This window comes from Arvicola amphibius, chromosome 12, assembly GCF_903992535.2.
Source record: "Arvicola amphibius chromosome 12, mArvAmp1.2, whole genome shotgun sequence".
Taxonomy (NCBI): domain Eukaryota; kingdom Metazoa; phylum Chordata; class Mammalia; order Rodentia; family Cricetidae; genus Arvicola; species Arvicola amphibius.
The window spans coordinates 166,719,504-166,747,489 of record NC_052058.2 but is presented as its reverse complement, the minus strand read 5'-3'; the positions used below and the strand labels follow the sequence as shown (position 1 = coordinate 166,747,489).

At 40.7% G+C, this 27,986-nt stretch overlaps 1 protein-coding gene across 1 annotated transcript; it reads left to right on the top strand.

Annotated features, from left to right (window-relative positions):
- The first annotated feature begins 2,819 nt into the window (after positions 1 to 2,819).
- On the top strand, positions 2,820 to 27,986 carry Mrpl48 (mitochondrial ribosomal protein L48). The gene is made up of 8 exons (XM_038313877.1): positions 2,820 to 2,928; positions 8,749 to 8,801; positions 13,139 to 13,176; positions 18,027 to 18,115; positions 21,021 to 21,190; positions 23,583 to 23,685; positions 25,713 to 25,802; positions 27,408 to 27,986. Exons 1-8 carry the CDS (start codon positions 2,908 to 2,910, stop codon positions 27,480 to 27,482), a joined length of 639 nt encoding a protein of 212 aa, XP_038169805.1. The 5' UTR covers positions 2,820 to 2,907; the 3' UTR covers positions 27,483 to 27,986.

The window sequence follows — 27,986 nt, the reverse complement described above, 5'->3', positions numbered from 1 at the left end:
ATATACTTTGATAACAATGAATAAAATCAACAACATAGATGGGTAGCACTGACAAACAAAGATGTATTATGCTCCTTTAAATAAAAACTATAAGGTCATAACCAAAATCAAGCTCTAAGAAATCACTGACCAGCACTCATCCTATAAACTTCAGTTCTTTATCCTTTACCAATAATAGAAAATGGCTTGGGTGAGGAGGGCTGTTCTACCAAAATTGGAAAGATTCACTTGAAACCTTCTCATGCCTTAACTTCCTGGAAAATAGTTTTGACTACTAAAAAAAACTCATTGTCTTATAATAAAGAAAAGTATGTCTGTTAGGATCACTTAGACAGCACTTTGATCCCCCTGATTGATGATTGCCTGTAAGTCTGCAATCAGAGTGAGGAAATGAAAACATTTTAAAACAAAATGCAAGATAACAGATTTTTAAAGAATTGGACACCTAAAGCAACTTGTTTTACTCTTTATAAGTCACAAGCACTTTTGAAAACAAGTTTATTGCTATTTTTGCATATGTTTGTACAAGAGTGAGAATGTCTTCTATATGTATACAAGTAACACAAAAAAGAGGAGTTCAGATGCCCTGGATCTGAAATGGTAGAGTTATGAGCCTCACAACTTGAGTGTAGGTATCTGAACTCAGGTCACCTCCAAAATGAATATGTGCTGAGCCACTTGCCAACATCCATAATAACTTTTATCCAATAAACCAAAAATCTCTCACAGATTAACAAGAGAAACAAAACCTAAATAAAGAAGTAAATAAATGATCCTTGGAAACATGATGCATCAAAATTAAGATGATGTGTATGTTAAATTTGCACCATAAATGAATACAGTGCAATGACAATTCCCAACAATTTCTAACAGGAAAGCTGATTACAAAGCTACATTCATATTGGAAGCACACAGAGTAATCAATGGGGTTATGAAAAAAATAGTACACAGACGTAATATGACTTCTTTCTGGGTGGGGGTGGCACACACCTTTAATCCCAGCACTCAGGAGGCAGAGACAGGAGGATCTCTGTTAGTGTGAAGCCAGCCTAGTATACAGAGCAAGTTCCAGGACAGGCTCCAAAGCCACAAAGAGACTCTGTCTCAGGGGAAAAAAATTACCACAATGCTGATCAATCAAGAATGTGTATGATATTTGGAAAAGAATTAAGAGAATGGAGCGAAAAAGCCAAGAACAAAGGCAGGAAAACATAGTCAGCTATTAATCAAAAGATTAAAGGAAACTTAGTCACGAAATGTGTGATCTTGACCAATGTTATCCAGTTACCTATGATTCTATGTGTATAGACATTAAATAAAAAGACTTCACAATTTTCACAAAATTACCTCAAAGTGACCCTGAAACTGTTGTTTCTAACCCTCCAGCAACTGTTATTTCTTCCAGAGAGGCACCATGTTCTAGAGCCATCTCTGCAAAAAGAGATGATCTACTGCTATGGTTCTGCAGCCCCTTAGACCTCCTTGTGTTTTCAGGTAAACCCAGCCCCACTGATGCACAATCCCAAAACAATACAGAATAATTTCTGCTTCCTGTCACATGGATTATAGCACAAGATATAGATTCTACTCTATCTACCTGCCCAACACTATACACACCTAAGAAACTCCTGCAGCTCAGAAACTCCCTTTGTCCCCTGGAAATAAACATCAATGAATCACACCATTGCAGCTGGTGGTAGAAGTAAGTCAGAAACACTTTAATCATGCATTGCTAAATCAACATCACTGTAGTTCTACCAGCTTTTAAACTATTTGAAACATTTATAAGACAAACTTGAAAGTAGACTGCAATATTCAGAACTTCTAGAAACCAGAGTATCCACATAGCTCTGCCTTCTTTGTGCTGGGATTAAAGGCCAGGATTATATTTTTCTTTATGTGCATGTGTGTCTGTGTAAGTATGTTCATGTGAGTATAGGTACTCGAGGATGCCAGAGAGCATGCTGAACAGCCAGAAGTGGAATTAAAGGAGGTTGTGAGACTTCTGATATAGGGGCTGAAAACCTAACTAAGGTCCTCTTCAAGAGCAGTAGAAATTCTTAACTGATCAGCCATCTTTCCTTTCCATATTCACCAGTTTCATTGAGTAAAATAACAAATATATGGTGATCTCTTTTTATTACTTTTTCTAATGTTGCTTTTTATTTTGTTTTTTTTGTTTTCTGTTTTTTCTTTTTCAAGACAGGGTTTCTCTGTACAACAGCCCTGCTGTCCCGAAACTCACTTTGCAGACCAGGCTGCAAAGAAAGAGTGTGAAATTTAGCTCTCAGTTACTTGATCCTAGACAAATCTCTTAATTTCTCAAAGCTTTTTCAGTAAAACTCTCTAGGAGGCTTATGAAGAATTAAGTGAGCACATATTATTGCACACAATGGACCACTCAATAAAAGATAGTTATTCTCAATTATTATGAGGAAATTGAATGTTAGGAAGGTTCACATGGGGTTAATCCACTCCGAAGTCGAGGTTGCAAATCAAGATTTCTGTTCTATATTAGACGCTGGAATGAATTAATCAGACAGAATCTGAGTCCTAAAGGGTTTCAACCAAATATGGGGAAAAGACAGTAAATAATATAGTCTCATAGGAGAGATACCAAAATTATGTGAAAAGCAACCGAGTAACACAAAGAATAGGAACTAATACTGCCCAGAGAAATCACAGGGAACGTGACACGACCTGGATTGACAGTGGGATTAGGGAAAAAAATTCTTGTCGTTGGGTTTTAAAAATTTACGGAACCAAAGTGCTGCGGGAGTAGAGAGAATCTCGGTCGGATTTTGTAGACGGACCTAATTAAAACCTTTCCGGGCGCGCTTCAGAAACCCAGCGGTCGTGGCTGCCGGGGCGGTTTTTCGGTCTGCTCCGAAGGTGGAGTAACTAAGAATGAGCGGAACCCTGGGAAAGGTAATGTAGATTTCACGTGCACAGAGCGCTGGGGAGGCGGAAGACAAAGCAGAGCTGGAAGGTGGCGGCGGGTAGCTATCCGGGCCTAGAACTCTGCGAGCGTGCCCCTCCCAGCAGTCCTTGCGGTGCCTCCCTCCGCCCAGGGTGAATTTTGCACCACGCCCCCTCCGCTTGTCTCCTGGCTGTTCTGTGTCCTGAGGGAATTAGGACGCATCGGCATAGTGCCCATAAATTGTCCGACCTTAGGCAGGTCATTTTATTTTTTTTTACGTTAAACCAACTTTAAGAATCTTGTCTTGTTGAAGTGGTTGGGTTATGAATGAAGCTACTCGGTGAGAAGAGGAATATGAAAATGATAGGTTACATTTTTGTTTACAAAAACTTATTTAAGAGTCTGTCAAAGAAGAGGGTGAATCAACCATCTTGTTGTACTCTTTGGCTTCCAAAATCTTATTTAAGGAGAACCAGCCGCTTCATCCTGTTTTGTTTTCCCCTCCCTCCACTCCTCACAGTCCGTCCCCCCCACCCCACCCCCAACCCCGCCTTCATTCTTTTTATGAGAGCAGGGTCTCACCATGTAGCCCTGATTGCTCTTGAACTCACAGTCCTCCTGCCTCAGCTTGGATGACAGGCATGCACCACTGACCTAGCTAAATCACCATTCTTAAATCCAGTCCCTATTTTTCTCTTCCCATGACAAATTTAACAGATCTCAGTTGGGGTTTTCATGTGTGTTGTGCTGCTTAGATTTTTTATATTCTTTCTCTCTCATCATATTGAGATTTTATTTTAGGCATTAATTGTAGATATTAAATGTATTTATAAATTCATATGCTTATTGCCACTTGTGGATATGTGGGACTACACTTGAATGTATCTAAATTTGAGTTTCTCTTTTCGTCCTTTATAAAGGACTCACTGGTTATCCAATTTGCGATAACAGGTCTGGTGCAAGGATAATAGGAATAAGTCAGTTTTAACATTCCAGTCTATTCTCTGGCTCTGTTTGTCTTCCTTCCAAGGAATGCTGGAAGGAAAGATCAGTGTTCTGAAAAAAATGTGATTTCCAACTATTCACACTCTAGAAGAGTCATTGGAAACTTGGCATTAAGGCCATGATCTGACAAAGTCAGGCTTTGGCATTTAATCTTACAACTTGGAAGGTAGAAGCAGGAAGATCAGAAGTTCAAGGACAGCATTTGTTACAGATTGAGTTTGAGGCCAGCCTAAGCTACTTGACACCCTGTCTCAAAAATTAAAAAAAGAAAACCAAAAAATGTCGTAATTTAGAAAAAGCAGCACAAGAAAGATGCCATGAGACAGAGTTCACCTGGAGGGTTTTGTTTTGTTTTATTTTTAAGGAAAAGGGAATGTAAAAGTAATGAAGGGGAGTGGGGAGACCAGCCTCTGGGGACAGGAGCAGCAGAAGGGAGAGAGACAGAGACAGATGGAGACAGAGAAAGAGAGAGATGGGAGGTGGACAGGGCCCTTTTAAAAGGGAATATGAACAGGTGATGTTCTTCGTGGCTACAGCAGAGGACCAGTACAGATGTCTGAATACTAACACAAAAGGTATGATGGAGGATACTATAAGTAGAGTGAATACTTTGTAAGGGACAAAAAATGATGCTAATAGGGGTGTTGGTGTCTTGTAGCCATTTGTGTAGTTTTATTTGCTCTTCACATAGTTTTCTGGTTTTTTTGTTTTTGTTTTTTCGAAACAGGGTGTCTCTGTGTAGCTTTGGTGCCTGGCCTGGAAATAACTCTTGTAGGCCAGGCTGGCCTCGAACTCACAGAGATCCACTTGCCTCTGCCTCCCGAGTGCTGGCATTAAAGGCTTGTGCCACCACTGCTGAGCAGCTCTTCATATATTTTTAAGCAATCCCGGCAGACAGAATAGATGTGGACATTTAAATGTCAATGGTTATAAAATCTGTGCTCATAATGGCCTATGGGAAGATAAATTTTGATAGTCAGTGTAGTCGTGTTGGAAGAGGATAGCCAAAGGAAACATTAGAAGCAGCAGTTTTTTGAGAGAACTTAGAAAAACTTGAAAGCATTGATCATTGTACTCAAATACTTGAGGTGCTAGTATTAGTATGAAAAAGAATTGCATTTATTCTGTTATACAAGAGTGGGAAACTAGGTTCAAACTGTGGAAGACACAAGGAGATTAGTTTGGATTTTCTAGGTGTGAGACCCTTCTGACAATTAGAGATGTCTACAAATGTTCAGGTTCTGAACCAGGAAAGTTTTTTTTGGTTTTTGGTTTTGTTTGTTTGTTTCTTTGTTTGTTTGTTTGTTTGTTTTGAGACAGAATATAGCACCAACTGTCCTGGAAACTCTACAGAAAGCAAGCTGGTTTCAAACTCATGGAGATCCACCTGCCTCTTCCTCACCCAGTTAATGGGATTAAGGGCATACACCACGATGCCTGTTTACATTAGACATTTTAATTCACTCCTCAATAAGTATGATTTACACCTATATAGTATATAACACATATATGTTTTTCTTCAAAGGGAGTGGCACTATTAGAAGGTATGGCCTTGTCGGAAGAAATGTGTCACTGTAGTGATGGTCTTTGCGGTCTCTTTTTCTCAAGCTTCCCTCATTGTGAGTCAATCAACTTCCTGTTGCCTGAAATGTAGCACTCTCAGCCCCAGCTCCACATCTGCTGTACATTGCTACTCTCCCCTTTGTGATCATAATCAACTGACCCTCTGAAAATGTGAGCAAGCCACCCTCAGTTAAATGTTTTCTTTATAAGAGTTGCCATAGTTAGCTAGGCAGTAGTGGCAAACGCCTTTAATCCCAGCACTCAAGAGGCAGAAGCAGGTGGATCTCTGAGTTTCAGAACAGCCTTGTCTATAGAGTGAGTTGCAGCATAGCTACTCGGAGAAACCCTGCCTCAAAAAAAAAAAAAAAGCCTTTATTATGAGTATGCATGTGGTGTGCATGTGTGTCACATACACATCACAGAGTACGGGTGTGTGCTTGCCATGGTGGCATGTGGAGGTCAGAGGAAAGCTTTCAGGAGTTGGTTTGCTCTTCCACTAGGAGTTCCAGGAATCAAACTCAGGTCATCAAATTTGCCCAGCAAGCACTTTTACCCACTGTGACATTTCATCAGCTCTCCCTCTGATGATGTAACTATAGTGGTATATTATTTGTGTTTTAATAAAGCTTACCTGAAGGCCAATGCAAAGCAGCCACACACTAGTCAACCATTCAGGCCAGGTAGTGGTGCATGCCTCTACTCCCAGAAATAGAAGAACTTTCTCTCTTTAAATCTGAAGATTTCAAAGAGGTAAGAGCTCTCTGGTGGCTTGGCTGCTTCACTTTTCTGATCTTCAGGTTGAATCCCAATGTCTGACTCTGAGTTTTTGTTATTTGTGTTACATGTATCACTAAGTACCATCTCTTCGTATGGGAGAGGAGGTGTAAAATAGTGGAGAAATTATGGACTTTAGAGCCAGAAAACCCTTAAATCCTCTGCTAGCTTTGGGGAGTTACTATGTGACTTTGAAGTAGATTTAGTGTCAGTTTTCTGCACTATAAAACAGGGTTAGTAATACTTATCTTGTGTTGTGATTTAGACACAGGATAGGCATTCAGCAAAATAGATAATTAATGTATGACAGCGAGGAATTCCATTTATTTATTTATTTCTAAATTTTCCCCAAACAAAACTTGAATGTGTACCTGAGAGGAACAGGACTGAACCTCACCCCTGAAGATGGCTCAACATAGAAGGCATTGGATGATATTAAGGGTCTCAGAGAAGTAGTTTGAAATAATGTATGCAAACTGAAGTCATATATGAAACTTTGCTTCGTTGGTGCCTTTTAAGTACTTATCTCAGGAGATGGTTCTTGATTTTGAATGTATCTTTAGGAAAGTCTATAAGCTGCAAAAGCTCAGGACTTGAGCCCCAGGAAGTCCTGCCAGGCATACTTGCTGTTAATAAACATAAAAATAAAAACATATGTTTTTATTTCATCACTTAATATCTATAGTTTCTTTTGGCTGTTTAATATAAGTGTTATCATTCCATCAACTCTAGAACAAACTATACTCCTTATCTGTCATCCCGAAGGCGCTCCCAGCCCTGCAACTGTTAACTCTACTTCCTTTCCCTATAGACTTGAATATTTCATTGAAAGGGAACCTATCATGCAGTATTCAATCTTTTGTGACTGGCTGGTTTGTTTCACCTAATATATTGCCTTTAAAGTTCATTGTGTTCATTACATTTTGATTTTGTATTCCTTTTAATATGCAGTACAGTATTTGGTACTTACTTAGGCTTTTTAAAAAAGAAACTTTGTTGCCTGACAAAGTGCACAAGGCCTGGATTTTCTAGTACCATAACAATAACTAATAAAGAAAGAAAGAAATAATAAGTTACTGTTTTAGAATAGCTTTAGATTTACAAAAAAAAGTGTTAATACCATGAAGAGTTCACATAAAGCCCACTCTTCTCTATTAACATTTTAGAGCCTTTGAGCTGGCTCAGCAGATAAAGGGACTTGCTGTCAACCCTGACAATCTGAGTTTGATTCCTGGGACCCACATGGTGTAAGATGAGAACAAATTTCCTCAAGTAGTTCTCTTACCTCCATGTGTACTCTCCCACCTTAAATAAAGAAATACATGGAAAAATATATTAGTAGTGTAATTTCCATGAATAATAAACCAGTATTGATATCCTATTATTAACAAAGACCCATACTTTATTCAGGTTACTTTTGTTTTTATTTAATTTCTTTTCTGGTCCAATATCCATCCTGATATTATATCCCATTTAGTCATTATATTTCCTTAAGGTAGTCTTGACTGGGACAGTGTCTCAGATTTTTTATGTTTTTGTATAATCTTTTTACATATACATGTCAAAAGGATTGTAATTATTACCCATGATGAGCAGAAATTCAGATGTTTAGAATTTATTGTCTAGTTTATAAAAAGAACTTCTATGTGCCACATTCTTCCTTATTAAGAAAGTACACTGATCTTTCACGTAGGTGCTAGCAGGACAAAGTGAGGTTAAAATATCAGTTGCCTCCTCTCTTAGTATTGTTTTCTCTCATGTGGTAATGTGATTATTCCTGCTGCTATTGAGAGAGTTGGTGTGCTGTAAGACACAGCCTTTGGAGTGAGACAGTCTTCTTAGTCTCTTATTAGCTGCCATCTTTAAGAAGTAAAACCTTTCTGGGCTTTAGTTGCCAAAAATTATCTTGCAGTGTTTGAAAATTAAAGAATATTTAAGGAAGACCCTCTTAATATGCAGTGAATGGCAAATCTATATGTTATGATTGACATTAGAAAAATGTATCAAATTTGGGCTGCTGGAGAGATGGCTCAGAGGTTAAGAGCATTGCCTGCTCTTCCAAAGGTCCTGAGTTCAATTCCCGGCAACCACATGGTGGCTCACAACCATCTGTAATGGGGTCTGGTGCCCTCTTCTGGCCTCCGGGCATACACACAGAAAGAATATTGTATACAAAATAAATAAATAAATAAATAAATAAAAAGTATAAGTAAATAAATAATAAAATGAATACATAATCAAATAATTAAAGAAAGGAAAGAAAAATGTATCAAATTTGGAAAGGGAAATTGGATGAAAAATTGTGGGAGAGGGGTTTTGGTTTTTTTACATCTGTAGTGGGCAGAGAAAGAAAAAAGGACCTTGGTTTGCTTGCCAGGTAAGAGCCCTTTGGTACATTTTGGTCTATATACTGTGGGGTTTCAATGTGAGATGAGGTGCTTGGCTTTCGGAAAGATTAAGGTCCTCACATGACTGTTGTCTTGTAGGTACTGGGCCTGTGGAAAGATGCTGTTTCTAAGCAAACCTTTTCTCTCCTGAGGTAAGGATATTAATGATAAATACAGCCAACAATAGATTCATAGCTGTTATAGATTTTGCTTTCATATCTACTATGTGTTTGCAAAGCACTTCAAATTTTAATTCCCTGGCACATTGCTCCTTCACCACATTCAGAAAAAAGCAGTTCCATTCATCTCATGGTTCAGAACCTTGGAGTTACCTTGATACTGTCATTTCTCTTGTTCCACTGGTGCGGGACAATTGTCTATATTCTGTCAATTATGCTTTAAATAAATGCTGACTGGCCAGTAGCCAGGCAGGAAGTATAGGTGGGACAACCAGACAGGAAGCAGAGGTGGGTCAGTGAGAACAAGAGAATTCTGGGGAGGAGGAAGCCCATTCCTCCCTAGTCCTATCCCAACCACAGAAGAAGGAAGATATGATTGCACCACTAAAAATGGTATCAAGCCATGTGGCTAACATAGATAAGAATAATGGGTTAATATAAGTTATAAGAGTTAATTAGAAGCCTGAGCTAATGGGCCAATCAGTTTATCATTAATATAGACCTCTGTGTGATTTCTTTGGGGCTAAATGGCTGTGGGACCTGGTGAGAGGACAGAAACCAGGCAGGACAGAAACCCAGACAGCAGTTCCACCATTTATCAGAAGAGCCTATTGGCTCCACTGTAGCATTTACAGAGTCAAACCATATCTTACTGCCTTTTTAGCCTCATGCTTCCAGTTTTGCTAAGCTCTTGGGAATCAGCTCCTCATCTGTTCTCCATGTTTACTTTTCCCACCCCATTCATACTGAAATTGGAGTGATTCTCTCAATTGTATTCAATTACATCATTCCTCTGCTCAGAATTCTCAAATGGTATACTATCTTTATTAACTATGGTCTTAGTGTTATTATCAAATAAGGATTGAGTTACAGTTTGAGTGTTTGGTCAGTCCATTGTGGTGGAGAAGGCATGGCTTCCTCAATCAGTGGAGAGGTGAAAGCTCTCAGTTAAACTTCTCTGGGAACACCACCCTAGACATACCCAGAGATGTGTCTCCTAGGTAGTTCTAAATTCAGTCTTGGTATACTATTATACCATCTTACTCAAAATAAATTTTATAATCCTTATCTTCGCCTACAGCATTTAGTAACTGAAGTCTAAAGAGAGTGAAATCTATTGCTTTAAAATGGTATAGCTTATATAAATTAGAATTAGGTTTCAAATCCAACATTTTTTGTTTGTTTTAAAATCGTATCTATTGAAGCCTTCTCTTTTTGCTCTCTTTCCATTTCAATATATTTTTCATCATTATTTATCTATGTTAATAAACACCTGCAATGATACCAAAGCATTTTATATCTTATCTCTAACCTTCACAAAAATATTATAGAACAAATACAAATGCCATCATTTCATAAAATAGGAAACTGACTCAGTTTAAGATAGCATTTCAGCCTTATGAGATTATCTGTTATTACCTGTGTTTTAAGGATGAAATAACAGAATTACAGTGACATCAAACAACTTGCTTAATGTCATGGTTTAGAAATGGTTCAGTCAGCATTCCATTACAGATTTGTTTGTACCACAGTTTGGTTTCAAAGCTTCCGAATGTAGAAACTAGAATGCTGCAGATACTACTCAGCTAGACCAGAGCTGGCTGTCCTGTTCTGACCCCCGTGCAGCCGAGTTCTCACTGTTGTCCCTTTTCCTCCATCCTCTTGTAGTCTGCTCGACCACTGCAAGGCTCATCTGCTTCCGTCTCACGGCTTCCCATTTCATCTCTGATTTGTTGCTGAGTGGTGTGGGAAGTCCTTTTGTCTATGTGTTGCTTTTATTGGCTAATGTATAAAGAAGCTGCTTTTGACCAATGGCTTAACAGAATATAACCAGCCTGGAAAAGATATAGAGAGAGAGTAGGCGGAGTCAGGAAGAAGTCATGTATTGCCTGCAGGAGACAGACCTTGCCAGTAAGGGTAAGCCACAGCCACGTGGCGATACACAGATTAATAGAAATAGGTTAAGGTATAAGAGTTAGCCAGAAATACGCTTAAGTGATTGGCAAAACAGTGATTTAAATAATATAGATTCTGAGTGATTATTTTGGGTCTAGGCAGCTGGGAACAAATGAGTGGCCTCTACCAACAGCTGAGTTTTTAAAACTCAGAGGAGTGTTCCCTTTCCTACACAGGGTTAAAAAAAATTTACAGATTATGGGCTTCTTCATGACCTGGTACCTCTCCAGCCTGAATTTTCCTCCCTGTCCTCTATCTCCCACTTAAATTCTACTCGTATCCTGTTACACCTTTTCATACTTCATCCTCAATTCTTTTCCTGTCATAAGCAGCTAAGTAATTGAGATCAGTTCCCTTCTTCTCCTGTCCCTCCTTTTCTTGGTTTTTGCACTATTAGGGACTTTGGGCTGCTAGGCAGTCCCTCTACCACTGAGCTACACCCCAGCCCATAGTCACTTTCATTTTTTTAAGTTTTTTTTAACAGACCTTGCCTCAAGTTATTTGTAAAAACAACATAGGGCACTGACCATCTGTAAATACTGTGTAGGTGTGTCAGACCAGTCCATCTTGTCCTCACATTGGCAGATAGAAGACTTTCTGTGGGGCCTTTCAGGCCTTTAGGAGCCTGAGCTGAGACTGAAACCTGCACCTAAGCTAGAGCTGTGTCTTTTGTCTCCGTTTGAACCTTAGACTTTGGAGGAGCCTGCAACCCTTGACCATGTAGTTTTGAATCTGCTTCCCAAGCTTGGGGTGAGCATTTTTAAGCTCATCTTAGGCTTCACAAGGGCTTTAATGGCCTCTGCACATGTCCTCATTGCCTTCACAGTGTTTGCATTGTCTGCCTTCCTTGTGCTTCTTGACAAAGCACCTATTCCTCAGGAACTTAGGGTCAATGAAGTTGGACTGCCAGCTTTCCAATAATGACACAGAGACTTACTATTAATGATAAAAGCTCAGCCGATAGCTTAGGCTTGTTTCCAACTAGCTCATAACTTAAATTAATACATTTCTATTAATTTATGTGCTGCCCTGTGACTTAATTACTTTTATTCTATATGGCCCATGCTACTTTCCTGCTTTCTCCATGTCTGGCTGACAATGTGCTTTCTTTCCAACTTTCTTTCTGCCCCAAAAATCCTGCCTGTTGGCTGTTTAGCTTTTTATTAAACCAAATAACAGTGACATATCTTCACACAGTGTAAAGGAATATTCCACAACAGGTTTATCTCCTTAAGAAATTCATATCTTTGTGACTATCCTCTCCTCCCTCCCTCCCTCCCCTCCCCTCCTCTCTCTCTCTCCCTCTCCCTCTCCCTCTCCCTCTCCCTCTCCCTCTCTCTCTCTCCCTCTCCCTCTCTCCCCCCCTTATGTGTATAGCCCTACTGTCCTGGAACTATCTCTGTGGCCTTGAACTCAGAAATCCACCTGCCTCTTCCTCCCAAATGCTGGAATTAAAGCTGTGACGGTGGTTTCTTGTACCATTTTCAGAATTGGCTTTGTGTGGTATGGTTCTTGGACTTGACCGTATCTACACAGTAGCTCGAAATCCCTGAAGCAACTGAGTTCAGAAGAGAAAGATTTTTTTTTGAGATTTATTTTTTTTTATTTTATATTACAGGTGTTTTGCCAGCCTGTAAATAGCATCAGGTCCCCTTGGAACTGGAGTTAGACACAATTGTTAGCTCTCATATGGATTGAACCCAGGTCCTCTCAAAGATTAGTCAGGGAGGAGTCTTAACCACTGAACCACCTCTCCAGCCAACAGAGAAAGAAATTTTTAAAAACATTCTATGTGTATGAATAGTTTGCCTGCATGTATATATGTGTACCATGTGCGTACCTGTTGCCCAGGGAGACCAGAAAAGGGCATTGGCTTTCAGGGAACTGAAGTTATAGACAGTTGAGATCTGCTGTGTAGATGCTAGGTACTGAACCTGGGTCCTTTGCAAGAGCAGCAAGTACTTTTAACCTCTGAGCCATTTCTCCATCCTCTAGTTCCTAATTTTAAAAAACTCACTTTAAATATTTCTATTTCCCTATTTCAACCTTCCTGGTTGAAGAGACCATACTTCTTTTGACTCTTGTACATATTTCTGTCTTGGATCAGTGCTTTCTCATTTGTTTGTATTTACCATTCCCAAGTGGACCTTGTAAGAGATGCTGTACTTAGTATTTTGCATACTCAGGACCACTTTAACTGCTATATAATAGGAGCTTAATTATGTTTGTGAAAGGAGAGACTAAGGAAGCATCTACTGTTAGCATACCCTAACATAGAACATAAAGGCTATAGTAATACCGCAAATAAATGTGAATATCTAATTATATTCAACATACTTTCCCTCTCATTTTAGATTCAGAATTTTGAGAGAGAATCCCATTTGTTCTGCAGGTAAGTGATTATTTCATGGTGTGGTCTGCTTTCTGGAAATGACCTTCTAGCACTCTACAGTGATTTTTGTCTAGAATGTCTAATGAATTTTTTAGGTGGATGGCAGGTGCCAGATCCTCCTTTCTTAGGCTAGGACCGTGGACAAGAACATGGAGTGGTTAGAGCAAGAACCCTGTAGTGAGTTTGGGTTACACAAGTCTATCACTTCCATGTAAAGTAATAATTTGTTTGTTTGTTTTGAGATAAGGTTTCTCTGTGTAACCCTGGCTGTCCAGGAACTCACTTTGTAGACCAGGCTGGCCTTAAACTCAGGGATTCACTTATCCTTCTCCAAGTGCTGGGATTAAAGGTGTGCATACCACTACCCGCTGACTTGCTTTTGAGACAGAACCTTACTGTGTCATATAGGTTGGCCTTAGAGATTCTCTTCCCTTGAGTTTACAGGTGCTGGGATTAAAGGCATGCCCCATGTCTGGCCCTACAGATATCGCAAGAATCTCCTAGACTATTAGCCACCTCCATTCCCAGTCATCTGGGGAGAAAACATGTTATACATCTTTTCCCTTGAAAAGACAACCCTGCACGTGTAACATCCCTTGTGCTGTCTGTGAGCACAAGGACTTTTGTGCTCTCAACAGCTGTTTGTCATGTAACTAATGAGTACCAGAGATAAAGGAATAAGAAAAAGAACAAATATGAACTCATAGTGCACAAGACAATATGTAAGAGACTTTAAATATGGTAATAATTAGAATGGTTGCAGGAGTGGACAGATATAGCTTTAGTTTTAGACCCAGAGTTAGGATTCTCCAAATACCAGCTGCTTTTGTGTGCACGCACACACGCTTGTGTGTATGTGTGTGTGTGTGTGTGTTTTCCAGGTATGTATGCCAGAGATTGGTGTTAACTGTTTTCCTCAATTTGTGTACAATTTCAAGAGAGTGTGCCTCATTTAACCTGGAGCTCACTGACTAACTAGACTAGTTAGCAAGTCATAGGGACCCTCCTGTCTTCCCCTCTCCCTCCTCACCACTGGGGAGGGAGCTGCAATGCTTAATTTTAATTTTTTTATATTTTATTCTTATTTTTGTTTTTTTCAATGGTTTTCCTGTGGAACAGTTCTAACTATTCTGGAACTCACTTTGTAGACCAGGCTGGCCTCAAACTCACAGAGATCCGTCTGTCTCTGCCTCCCAAGTGCTGGGATTAGAGGCGTGTGCCATCACTGCCTGACTAGTTCTTAATTTTTTTATGTGAACACTAGGCACCTGAACTCAGGTCCTCATGCTTGCAAGACTAACACTTCATTGACAAAGCTATCATTCCAACATGAAAATGATTATTGTCTTGGAGCTGGAGAGATGGTTAAGAATGTATGCTACTCCTGCAGAAGACCCTAGTTTAGTACTGTAACTCACTATTGGATCTCTGTGACCTAACATTACTTTTAACAAGTTGAAGACTAAATAAATCAAGAAAAAAATTGTCAGAAGGTAATTTTATTAGTTATTTTGTAAGATTAAAAAGTATAGAAAGTTTAGTGGGGAACCCTGATGGCTCCTTGGCCTTGAGAGGGAGGGAGGGGAGGTATGGGTGGAGGGAAGGGGAGGGAAGGGGGAGAAGGAGGGGAGGGAAGGGGGAGGAGGAGCAGAGGGAGGGGGGAGGAGGAGGGAAGGAGATGGAAATTTTTTAAATATAAAAAAAAAATAAACCATGAGAAAAAAAAAGTATAGAAAGTTTAAAAGATCATACATCAGCCAGGTAGAGTGGTGTGATCTCACATGCCTTTTATCTCAGCACTTGAGAGAAAGAGGCAGAAGAGTTTCTCCAACTTTGAAGCCAACCTGGTCTAAATAGAAAGCTATAGGTCATCAAGGGCTACATAGTGAGACCCCTCTCAGAAGAAGAAAAGAAAGAGGGAAGGAAGGAAGGAAGGAAGGAAGGAAGGAAGGAAGGAAGGAAGGAAGGAGGGAGGGAGGGAGGGAGGGAGGGAGGGAGGGAAGGAAGGAGGGAGAGAGGGAAGGAAGGAAGAAGGGAGGGAGGGAAAGAAGGAAGGAAGAAGGAAGGAAGAAGGAAGGAAGGAGGAAGGAAGGAAGGAAGGAAGGAAGGAAGGAAGGAAGGAAGGAAGGAAGGAAAGAAAAGCTCTAAAAAGGTTGCAGCCTTTTTGTTTGTTTGTTTTTTGTTGTTGTTTTTGTTTTTTCGAGACAGGGTTTCTCCGTAGCTTTGAAGCCTGTCCTGGAGCTTGCTCTGTAGACCAGGCTGGCCTCGAACTCACAGAGATCTGCCTATATCTACTTTCCAAATGCTGGGATTAAAAAGGCACACACCACCACTGCCCAGCGGTTTCAGTACTTTTATTTTGGTTTTTTTTGGTTTTTTGTTTTGTTTTGTTTTGTTTTTTTCGAGACAGGGTTTCCCTGTAGTTTCTAGAGCCTGTCCTGGAACTAGCTCTTGTAGACCAGGCTGGCCTCAGTACTTTTAAAAACAAAAACAAAAAACTGGTAAGCATTGGTTAAGAAGAAATGAGAGAGAACCCAAGAGGGCCATGGCTCCCTGGAACTGCAGTTACTGCCATGTGGTGCTAGAAATTGGATATGAGTCCTCTGGAAAGCAGCCAGTGTTCTTAAGGGTGGAGTTGTCTTTCCAAACCCTGTAAAAGCTTTTAATAGACAATTAGCACTTTTTTATTTTATATACTTTATGTTTTCCAGTCAACTGTGCCATGACTTTTGTTTTTGTTTTTTTGTTTTGTTTTGTTTTTGTGTTGTTTTTCTGCAGCTTTGGTGCCGGTTCTGGAACTCACTCTATAGACCAGGCTGGCCTCAAACTCACAGAGATCTGCCTGTCTCTACCTCCTGAGTGCTGGGATCAAAGGCATGTGCCAAAGTCACCACTACCCAGTGATTTTTTTTAATGACCAGAAGTTTTACATTTTCATATAAGTAAATAAGCCCACTCACTTGACATCAGCCACAGTCACAGCCTTCCTGCTTCCCGCCTGTGAATGCTCTTCTTTATATGCTCTTCTTTATATGCTCTTCTTTATATGCTCTTCTTTATATGCTCTTCTTTATATGCTCTTCTTTATATGCTCTTCTTTATATGCTCTTCTTTATATGCTCTTCTTTTTTATATGCTCTTCTTTATATGCTCTTCTTTATATGCTCTTCTTTATATGCTCTTCTTTATATGCTCTTCTTTATATTCAACTATAACACTCATCTTTCATTTTTCCTCTAAAAAACTCTTATTTGTCTGTGAAGTCTATGTTATTATATTATATTTAGTTAGTATATTATTATAGATAGTCATGTCTTATGACCTAGTGGTTATCAGCATGAACTTCATAGTCCGATAGACCCAAGTGTAAGTGGCAATTCTACCTCATACATAGAATGACTTGGTCATTTCACCAAATGTTGTGAACTACCCTGTATTAGTTAATTTTTTCATTGTTCCAGGCAGATACCTGACAAGAAGCAACTTAAATAAGGGAGAGTTTGCTTTGTTTCACAGTTGGAAGGCACCTGGTCTGGCATGGTGGGGAAGGAATGGTGGCAGAACAAGAGACGTCTGGTTACACTGTTACACAGTCAAGAAGCAGAGAAATGAATGATGGTTCTCAGCCAGCTTTCTCTTTTTGGTGTAGCCCTCCAACCCAAGCCATGGAATGGTGACACCCATATTTAGGATGGGTCTTACTGCCTCAGTTGACCTAATCTAGAAGACCCCTCACAGACTTGCTCAGAAGCTTGTCTTTTTGGTAGTTTTAATCCTATCAAGCTGACAGTTAATGCTAACCATCACACTGCCATTTTATTTTTATTTATGAATAAAAATAAGAATGATGACTCAAAGAGACTAGAGAAACCAACAAAAGTTTGTGTGTGTGTGTGTGTGTGTGTGTATTTGAAAGCAAGATATTGGTAGTAAATACTCCTGCTGAGCCCACTGCATGTGTAGAAAGCCCCTGCTTTTTCTTAATAATGGCATATATACCTGAACCTAGATTTGGGAAGGACGGAGTTCCCTTAAAATATATATTGAATATTGTTCTATAAACACAAATAAATCACACTTTTTGTTTCTTTGTGGTAGCTGGGCTCAAACTTGAATTGGGAGCATTAGGCAAGTGGTGAGCAGCTGAGCTGTGTACAGTACTGCACGATTTTTAAGAGTTTATAGAAATTCCTGATTTTTTTTTTTTTTTTTTTTTTTTTTTTTGCTGGCTGCTCCCTTTTCTCCATAGTCTCCATCAGAAAACTTCAAAAAGGCCTGGGCATAGTGGCTTATACTTGTGATCTCAGCGCTTTAAAGGCTGAGATAGGAGTGAAGGCTGTGAGTTTCAGGCCATCTTGGGCCACATAGTGAGTTCTACCCTGGGCTACAGAGTGAAACCCTGTCTTAAGAAGAATATGGTCCGAGGTATGTGTGTAAGGAGGATTTGTGGTCTGTGGTGTGTGTGCACACATATGGAGAACAGAAGACAGCTCTCAGGATTCATTCTCTCTTTCTACATCTGGGTCCTGGAGTTGGAACTCAGCCATCAAGCTTGGCAATAGCTTACCTGCTGAGCTACTGCTCTCAAAATAAATAAATAAATAAAAACTAACAATAACAAAACCAAACAAACCAAGAAACAAAAATGTCAAAAGATGGCTTGTGGAGGAACAAGAAGAAATGAGAGTCTCATTAAAATATATTTTGTTCCCTTGAACACCTTTGACTTTTCAGGAGAGACTTTCCCAAAGAAAGCTAATTAGTGGGAGCTAAAGAAAGGAGGAAAAGAAAGGGAAAACTGGGAATAAGCAAGAACTACCTTAATACGTATGTTCCTTGTTCTCCCTTAGGTGGTGTTGTTCTGAGGTCCAGTCGGTACTACAGGACAAAGCCTACTCATGGCATTGGCAGATACAGACACTTGGTGAAAGTGCCAGAGGTGAGCGCACATGGGCCACAGCAGAGCTGTGGGGATCGTGTGTACATACATGGGCCACAGCAGAACTATGGGGATCGTGTGTACACACATGGGCCACAGTAGAAGATCGTGTGTGCACACATGGGCCACAGCAGAGCTGTGGGGATCGTGTGTACATACATGGGCCACAGTAGAAGATCGTGTGTACATACATGGGCCACAGCAGAACTATGGGGATCGTGTGTACACACATGGGCCACAGTAGAAGATCGTGTGAACACACATGGGTCACAGCAGAGCTGTGGGGATCGTGTGTACACACATGGGCCACAGTAGAAGATCGTATGTACACACATGGGCCACAGCAGAGCTGTAAAGGGTACACAGTTATCCTTAGTTGTCTCTGGTTTTTTAGTTTGGGATCATGCATGCTGAAGATGGTTCTGCTAGCTGTTGGTCTTGCTCCTTGGCATGTTCATCATAGTAAATTCCCAATTGCTGGGTTTTTATTACTTTATGATATTTTGGGGGACAAAAATCCTCTTAGTACTTAGTTCAGCATAGACCTCCAAATGGAAATTATAAATGGCATTAGTTGAGGGACTAGAGAGATTTCTCAACAGTCAAGAGCATACACTGCAGCCAGGCAGTGGTGGTGCACACCTTTAATCCCAGCACTCAGGAGGCAGAGGCAGGTGGATCTCTGAGAGTTCAAGGCCAGCCTGGTCTACAGAATCAGTCCCAAGGCTACGTAGACAAACTCTTTCTCTTAAAACTGAAAAAAAAAAAAAAAAAAAAAAAGGAAAGAAAGAAAAAAGAAAAAAGGCATGTTCTACTCATGCCCAAATTTGGTTCCCAAAACTCATATCAGCTGGCTCATAACTGACTATAACTTCAACTCCAGGGGGATACAATACCTGAGGTTTCTTTGGTACCTGCAGTCATGTATGTGTGTACTTGTGCATAATTGAAATAATTAAAAATTATAATAGAAATATTATGCACAATTACTTCAATCAAAATATTTTAATGAGTTAATTTAAATTAAATTTTTAATAATTAAAAATAAACATTTTAATTAACATTAGTTGAATTATTGGTGTGTGGAACGTAAGAGATGGATTGCTATCTTCAGCCTAATAGCTGGATTTTAGAGTATTTGCAGAAGTAAATGTGGATACAAACCTTGGATCATTGCAAGTGATGACTAGGAGGTTTTCCCAAACATCGTTCAGTCATTTCCCTTGTTGCCCTCGCCCTGAAGCTTGATCGCTTCTGTGGGTGGTTAACTTTCTCTGCATGTGAGGAGGCTTTGACTTTGAGTCTTGTCTGTGGCTTCGTGGAGGCAGAGCATTTGAGAAATTTTATTGGTCTAGTTAGGAAATCTTCAACAGCTTTTGCTTCTTCATTTTAATTCTCCCATACAACTATATACCTGCAATTGCTTCTCTAAGGCAGAGTGCAGACCACTATTTGAACTATTTGAACTTGCTGCCAAAGAACTTCATAAGAAGTACATTCATCCTTGAGTCCTGTGTCAGGATGGCTCCCCACAGGAAACATATTCAGTTTCAGTCTATCATGTTTAAACTTTGTGACTCTGGCTAAATTACTCTCATCATTCTAAGCATGATAGATCCTGAAATTACATTTTAAATGATTTTTGTATGTAAATTTTCTGAGAGTTGGAATTATAGACCCGAGACATCATAACCAGCTGAGTCCATAGCTTCTATCTGAATTATTGGTATGGATAAAAGCTAGGGCCTTACGTATGGTAGACAAGTTTTCTACCACTAAGGTGCATCCCCAGCCCTCATACATTTGTCAATGTCTGTAAGGGTTAAGAAACTTTTGCTCTGAATAACCCAGCAGTCTCTCAATCCAGATATTATGAAGCTTTGAAATGCTTAGTGATCAGGTACCTATTATATAATATGCCCAATTGATGCCTTGCAAAAAATTGGTAGGAAAACGATTTTTTTTTCTTTTTTGGTTTTTCGAGACAGGATTTCTCTGTGTAGCTTTGGAGCCTGCCCTAGAACTGGCTCTGCAGACCAGACTGCTCTCCAACACACAGAGATCCACCTGCCTCTGCCTCATGAGTGCTGGGATTAAAGGCGTGCACCAACACTGCACTTCTTTTTATAGAAAACATACCTGTTCCTAGTAAAGTCTGCTTATTATGTACAGTGCAGTATTACATGTATTCACAAAGATGAACACAGTTTTTTTAGGCTCTTGCAATTTTAGCCTCAGAGCAAATTTGAAAATCCTATCTTTTGATTCAAGAGCTGTCCTACAAGATAACCAGGACAGAAAGGGAAACTGATTAAGGAAGAGATAATGATGTGTCTGTGAATGTGAGGCCAGTAAGTGTCCAGAATCCGGTCAGTTCATGTCTGCATTTAATATTATTTGGCTCTAGAAATAAAAGGAAGAATGAGACATAACACCTATTACATGAATTGGGGTAGTGATTTGACTACCATCCGCAGTAAGAGCTTAAACAAGATAGAAGCTTTTTCTCTTTCATATAGAAATCAGTTAACTATACCATCACTTGTTCTGCCATACTTCTCATCCTTTTTCTCTCATTGGCTGATGGCAGCTACTTCCTCAACCATCATGTTCACGGTCCAGCTGTCAGGATGGGAAGCAGCTGGCAATACTTCTTCCCATTAAGAATATATTCAAGGCTGGAGAGATGACTCAGTGGTTAAGAGCACTGACTGCTCTTCCAGAGAACCCAGGTTCACGTTCTAGCACTCACATGGCAGTTCACAACTGTCTCCAGTTCAAGGAGATTCAACACCAACGCCCATGGCAAAACATATATGTGCATAAAATAAACAAATTTTAAAAAGCCAGGCAGTGAGGGGGCTGGAGAGATGACTTATTTTCTTTCTCTTTGTTTTCTATTCAGCCTAAAAAGAAGAAAGCAAAAGTGGACGTGAGAGCCATTAATCTGGGGACAGATTATGAATATGGTGTTTTAAATATTCACTTGACTGCTTATGACATGACTCTGGCAGAAAGCTATGCCCAGTATGTCCACCGCCTCTGCAACCGGCTCTCTATCAAAGTTGAGGAAAGGTAGGAAGGGTACCTTTTTTGGGGATGTGTCTGTAGAATACTTCACTTTTCAGTCAAAACATAGAACAACTCACTGACCTCAAATGTTCCCATACAACCAGTCTCTTCCCCTCCCAACCTGCAGTACTGGCAACCACTGAAAGTTAACTAGCCTAGTTTTTAAATGTATTTACTGTGTATGTGCTGTTCACACATGTCTCAGGGTGCATAAAGCACAACGTGTGTGAAGGTCAGAGGTCAATTTTCAGGATTCAGTTCTTTTGTTTCCTTATATGGGTCCCTGGGATGGAACTCTGGTCATCAGACTTGGTGACAGGTGCCTTCTCTGCTGGGCCTTTATCTCACTGTCCTTTGTTCCTGTTGCTTTAATGTCTTTAGAATGTCATTCCTTCTGGAATTAATGGTGTGTGATACTTTTTTAATTCCATGCTGGGGTTTGAACCCAGAGCTTCATGCTTGCTAGGCAAGCTCTCTACCAACTGAGCTACATCTTCAGTCCAGTCCCAATTTTTCTTGGTTGTCATCTTGATTATTACTTCTTTAAGGAAGCTTACTAAATCCTTATGCTATATATTCAGGAGAAATAAAGGGTATACACATTTCTTTTTGTAATATGCATTCCTTATTCTTGTATTTATTTATTTAACTATGACTTTCAGATTATGTTCTGTATTATGTCAAATTTTATAAGGTAAGAGCTGCTTCTGTCTTCATTAGTGGTCTAGTCCTAGGACGTGGCCTAATTAAGCAGTACATTCTAGGCACAGGGTAAATGCTGGCTGGTTTAAATTGTGTTCAGCCATCATGGACATGCTTCCTAGAACAGCAGGAATAAATGGCATACTGGTTTTTGCTTCTTTCTTGGCTCTTTGCATCAAAGAGCTCAGCATAAAGAACTGTTTGTTTTATCAATTTACTTCTCTGCATTGATTAGGTTTTCCAACCTCTAGGCATTCACATTGCTCTGCTTTTCAGAGATGAGTTTGTTTTCTTGTGATTTCCATTTCACTTTTTCCTATGGAGTGGGGATGGGTGTGGGGATAACAGCTGTGCCCTTGAGTTGGAACTGGGCTAGAAGAGCAGCTTGCCATCTTTGTTCTGCCCTTGGTCTGCATTGTGCAGTTGCCACTCCTCCAGGAAAGAGGAGGAAAAGGTGTCTCTCCTGATTTGCCTGATTCCCTTGCTAAGCAGCTTCCTAAGCACCCCTGGGTACCTGGGTGGGGAACCAATGACAGAAATACTCATCGAGGAGCAGCTTCCAGGCCTGAAGCTGACCAACCTATGTTTCATGGAATGTGAAAGTAGCACTCAATATCACTGGCTGTGAGGCCACTCTTCTTTCTTTCTCTCTCTCTCTCTCTCTCTCTCTCTCTCTCTCTCTCTCTCTCTCTCTCTCTTTATTTTTGTTGCTTGTTGTTTTGAGAGTTTTTGTGGGTGTTTTTTGTTTTTTGTTTTGAGATGGGGTTTCTCTGTGTAGTCTTGGCTGTCCTGGAACTCACTCTGTAGAACAGTCTGGTCTTGAACTCAGATTTTCACTTTCCCTAGTGCTGGGATTAAAGGCATGTGGTACCGCTACCTGTCGTTATTAGTATTTCATTTCTCTTTAGTTTGATGAACTTTTCAGTGAGATGAATGCAACGTACCTTATTCTGCATGGCCATTGGTTCAGTCCCACCACCACATCAGATCCTCAGTAGCTCACAGAGGATCAGATTGTAATTTCATTTACACATGAAGCTCAGCGGGAAGAGTGGACTGAAAAATGACAGTCTCCAAACACACTGCTCTGTTCCCCGTAGAGCTTGGCCAACTGAAGCTAATAGAGCAAGTAAGCACAGACTTGACAGTAGTGACTCCCAACCTAGTGACTGAAATCATTCTGTCCCACTGGAGGGGTCCTCATGGCATTCAGTGGGTAGAGGTGGGATACATAGGCTAGCTTCCACAACGGGAGTGCCTGGTGTGGAACGTTACCAGTGCTGACGCTGAAAGACACTGCTCCAGAGCTGTTGGACATGTCGCTTTATTTCTCCATAACACACACAGTGATCAGGGCTCACCTCCAAAGTATGCGTAAGTGCTGGGCTGGATTCCCTTAGAATCCCTTAGAATTTGCTCCAGTAGCAGCAAATATGTATCATCACCAAGGTTACACACAGGGTAATGTGTCAGTCATTGTCAAGGGGACACAGAAAGGCACTGAACAGTGTGTTCCCTAAGAGTTCAGAGATGTCTAGACAAAGCAAAGATATCTGCTTAACTCAACACTGGCTGCAGGTAAGCATCCTGTAGGAGATGTGATATGGAGCAGTGGTTGTACTCACAGATGACCCTGGTAGATGTGGTGCTGCAGGTTTGAGTGGACACTCAACAGCTAACTCTTCTTCTGCAGTTACGCGATGCCCACCAAAACCATGGAGGTGATGAGGCTACCAGACCAAGGCAACAAAATGGTCCTAGACTCAGTCCTTACCACCCATGAGCGAGTGGTTCAGGTAGGCACTCTGGGGGAATCCCAAGTCCTTTTGTTTCTCTGGTTCCCTTCCTCCATCTTTTTCTCCATCTGTCAGACTTTTTTCCATTTGTTCTTCCTGCCCTTAAATAATGGTGTACTCTACAGCTGGGTTCTTGACTCCTCCACCTCTCCTGTTATGAAATCGCATTCATTCCCCAAGCATCATTGTATAACAATACCCCTAGGTGCACACACACAAACACACATACCCCTGATCTGTTGGCTGAGCTTTAAATACAGTAGACCTGGTTGTGTAGTGGACTTTTGTGGATGTTGCACAATGTACTCCCGGACCTCATTGTATTGAAAACTAATTGTTTGGGACAATTTCCTTCTTTGTAATCCTTTGAGCCTAATGCTTAATCCTTCTTTGTCTTCTGATACTTGTTCAGTATGGAACTTCATTCATTTTTGTGACCAAAATTATTCCATTGTGTGAAACTTTATTTACAGTTCCATTGTATTCCCCCTTTTAGTCCACAAAAGTCCCTTTTAACCTTATCAGCAGAAGTAAGAATGTTGAGGGAGCAATACCTAAATCTAAATATCCTAATTTTAAAGTGACTTTGAAATTTTTAAGTCCTTAAATAGCAGTTTGCTTATGATGTCTCTTAGGTGCTCTTACTTGCTGCCAAGGCCCATAGTGTGCAGTAGGACTTTTGTAGCACTAGCACCATTATGCGTCCCCTCCTGCTCTTCTTTGATGTCCCTTTCACTCCAACCACAGGAGCTTATCTGGATTTTCTAATGCTGTTATGCAGTTTACATTTTACAGAATGCTACTCTCTCAGCCCTGAAAACTGACCATGCTACTGTCTAATTCTACCAGTTTAATTCCATTTTACTCCAAGACTTCACCCAGACATTATCCACTCTTGAAGCTTTTTTTTTTTTTACTTAACCTTGACTGAGTTAAACGCTTATTTCTCCTGTGGGTCCTCATAGTACTCTTTATACCTTCCCACCACACATCTGACTCACCTCTGGATTCTCAAGACAGGCCTGACACCAACACCTGGTCAGTATGATATCAGAGACTTCTGAGTGCTAGCCTCAGTGTCCCTTCAGGGTCCAGAAGAAGAATTACAGCGAGTGCGGGACTTGGATCTGAAGGAGAAATGACCTCTCCACTATGTCTTTTTCTGCACCAGTTTATCTTCTCAGGCTGTTCTCTTCCTATTTTGTAAAGTTTCCAGCGCAAAACAAAGACAGCTCTCTGAGCTTAGATGTCCCTTAATTTTTGAAGGTCCCAAATGTGATCTGAATGAAAGACTCCTTTCATGACTGCATGTCTTGCCAAATGGAAGAGAGCTGCAGGGAGATGGCTTCTAATGTCCCTCAAGGAACAAAGCAGAGATTAGACTGTGAGAACCAAGGCTGTCGACTGCGGGACTAAGTCCCACAGAGTGGGGGGGTGACCCAATATACCAGTACTTGGGAGAGAATTGTGCCCAATAATCCATACTCTGCTGAATCTTGCACCAAGGGAGAGTGCTTACAGCTTCACAAGAGATCTGCTGTGAGAATCAGCTGATATACAAAAGGTGGTAGGCCCAGCACCTTGCAAACTGGGTTTATCTCCATCAGAATATATTCTTTCTGGTGGGTCAGCCTTCTGATCTATAAGCTGAAATCTCACTGCATGATTCCTGAAGACCACAGCAGTATGGTAAACCTATACATCAGATTCCTGCATGATTCCTGAAGACCACAGCAGTATGGTAAACCTATGCATCAGAAAATCAGTATTGGTCTGACTGTGACATTCCATGCCTACAGGAACAATGGTGGGCAGACATTTCAACAAAGAGCAAGAGAAATCCTGTGGGAACTGAGCTCAGAAGCCTCTCTGAGTATCAGCCTCTCCCCAACTGGAGCTGAAAGGGAGTCCAGGCCCTGCTTGCCAGTCACCCTCTTCCCCACGGGAGGTGATGCAGGGAAACCCAGGCTGTGTGCAAGTCACCTGACCTTCAGTGCTCTCCCTTAGACATCTCTCTTCATTTGCAGATCAGTGGTCTGAGTGCTACGTTTGCAGAGATTTTCTTGGAAATACTCCAAAGCAGTCTTCCAGAAGGAGTCAAGTTGTCAGTGAGGGAGGTAGGTGCCAGTGTGGAAAGAGGTTCTTGGTAGCCTTTGTGTGCTCACAATGAAGATAAAGAAATCAGTGCTGCTTGGTTTTGAAATAACAGAGAAATGTATATTTCAGTTGTTATCAGGAGAACTGTACAGCCTGGTGGCCCTGTGACCATTACTCTGAGGCCTCTGAGGTGTCAGGAATGATGCTATGAGTAACACAGGAGCTGGCCTCCATCACAGCATCCTGACGTTAGGGACTGAGCCCATCACCTCCAGATTCTCTCTTCAGGTAGCTATAAAGCAGAAACATATTTTAAAATTATAAACAGTATAATGAATGCAGTGGTTCTCAACCTTCATAACACTGTGACCCTTTGATACAGTTCCTCATCATTTTCTTGTTGCTACTTCATAACTTATTTTGCTACTGTTATGAATCAATGTAAGTATCTGTGTTTTCTGATGGTCTTGGGCAACCCCTGTGAAAGGGTCATTTGACCCCCAAAGGGATCACGATCCACAGGTTGAAAACCACTGCATCAGGGCATTACCTTAGAGAGACGTTTTCTAGGCCAATGAATGATTATAGCTCCATTGTATGTATCTGGTAAAGAATGAGAAGCCTGCAGAAATAAGCAACATTAGCCTAAATATTGGGTTCAGATCTAGTTGCCATGACAATCATTCTTATGACACAGTTCCCATTATGTCATGTTAGCCTGGTATATTGCTTCATCTAGCTCCCCTTGTTCTATCCATACCTGTTTGGTGATTATTTCAGTTCCACAGAGATCTGCATATAGGGTGAGAATGTGCTGGTTGTGTTAAAAATACTGCAGTTCCTGTGCATGTAATCCTAGCACTGAGGAGGCAGAAACAGGAAGATTGAGGTTTGAGACCAGCCTGGTCTAAATAGTAGGTTCAGGGTCAGCCTGGACTATATACCAAGACCCTGTCTCAAAAAAGCAAACAAGACTGGTGGCCAAGCAGGTAAAGGTACCAAACCTGACAGCCTGAGGTCAATTCCCAGGACCACATAGTGGAGGGAGAGAACTGACTTTCAGATGTTGCCCTTACTTCCATGTGGGTAAACACACACACACACACACACACACACACACACACACACACACACACCATCATTCAAAAAAAGAGGCAGAGGCAGGGGGATCTCTGTGAGTTCTAGGCCAGCCTGGTCTACAGAGTGAGTTCCAGAACAGCCAGAACTACTATGAGAGAAACCCTGTCTCATAAAACAAACAAAAAACCCAAAGTTTTTAGACCATATGGCTCAGTGGTAGTGTTTACCTCTTATGTGAAAGGCCCTGGTCTCTAACATGATAAGAAATCAAATAAATATAACCAGAAAACTTCTGGTGTAATACTTGTAGCATCCTGTTTACATGTCTGTCTTGTCTCAGCATACTAAGAGGAAGGTGGTTCAACGTTGATTCCTGGTTCCCAGTTCAAGTCTGGGTCACACTGCATACTCATTAAGAAAGAAAGGGCTGACTCTGAATTACTCTCTGAAGAGCTGCCCACAGACCCTTTTTGGAGGTGCATTTGTATGTATGGGCAATCAAAGTTCTGTGGTGATTGCCATTTGTTTTCTTTTCCTTGTCCTAGCACACCGAAGAAGACTTCAAGGGAAGGTTCAAAGCTCGGCCAGAACTGGAGGAATTGTTGGCCAAGTTGAACTAAACACTGCAAGCCCTCTCATGCCATCATCGGCCTCAGAGAAACTCTTCCTGCATGAAGAGAAAAGCCAAGAGAGTGAGTGCGCATACTGGGAGCCCCTCCTGTGTCTGTGGCGTGCAGTGCTCGCCAGTTACCACTTACCTAATAAAATTTGCTATTATTATTGTGTGTGTATGTAGCAATTATCCTGTAAAATTTTTTGTTTTGTTTTTTGAGACAGGGTTTCTCTGTGTAACAGTCCTGGCTGTCCTGGAACTAGCTCTGTAGACCAGGCTAGTGTCAAACTGTCTTTAAGGAATTCTGTTTCTCCTTGTCTAAACATGTTTTCATTCCACCTTACTTTTTCAGTTAGTGTAAACTCATGTTTTAAAGCAATCTAGTATAAGCTAATCGTTTATGTGTTTGTTTGTTTGAGTCAATGTCTCTATGTAGCCCTTGACTGTTTTGGAACTTGCTCTATAGACAAGGGTAGCCTCAAATGCACAGAAATCCACCTACCTCCTTGCC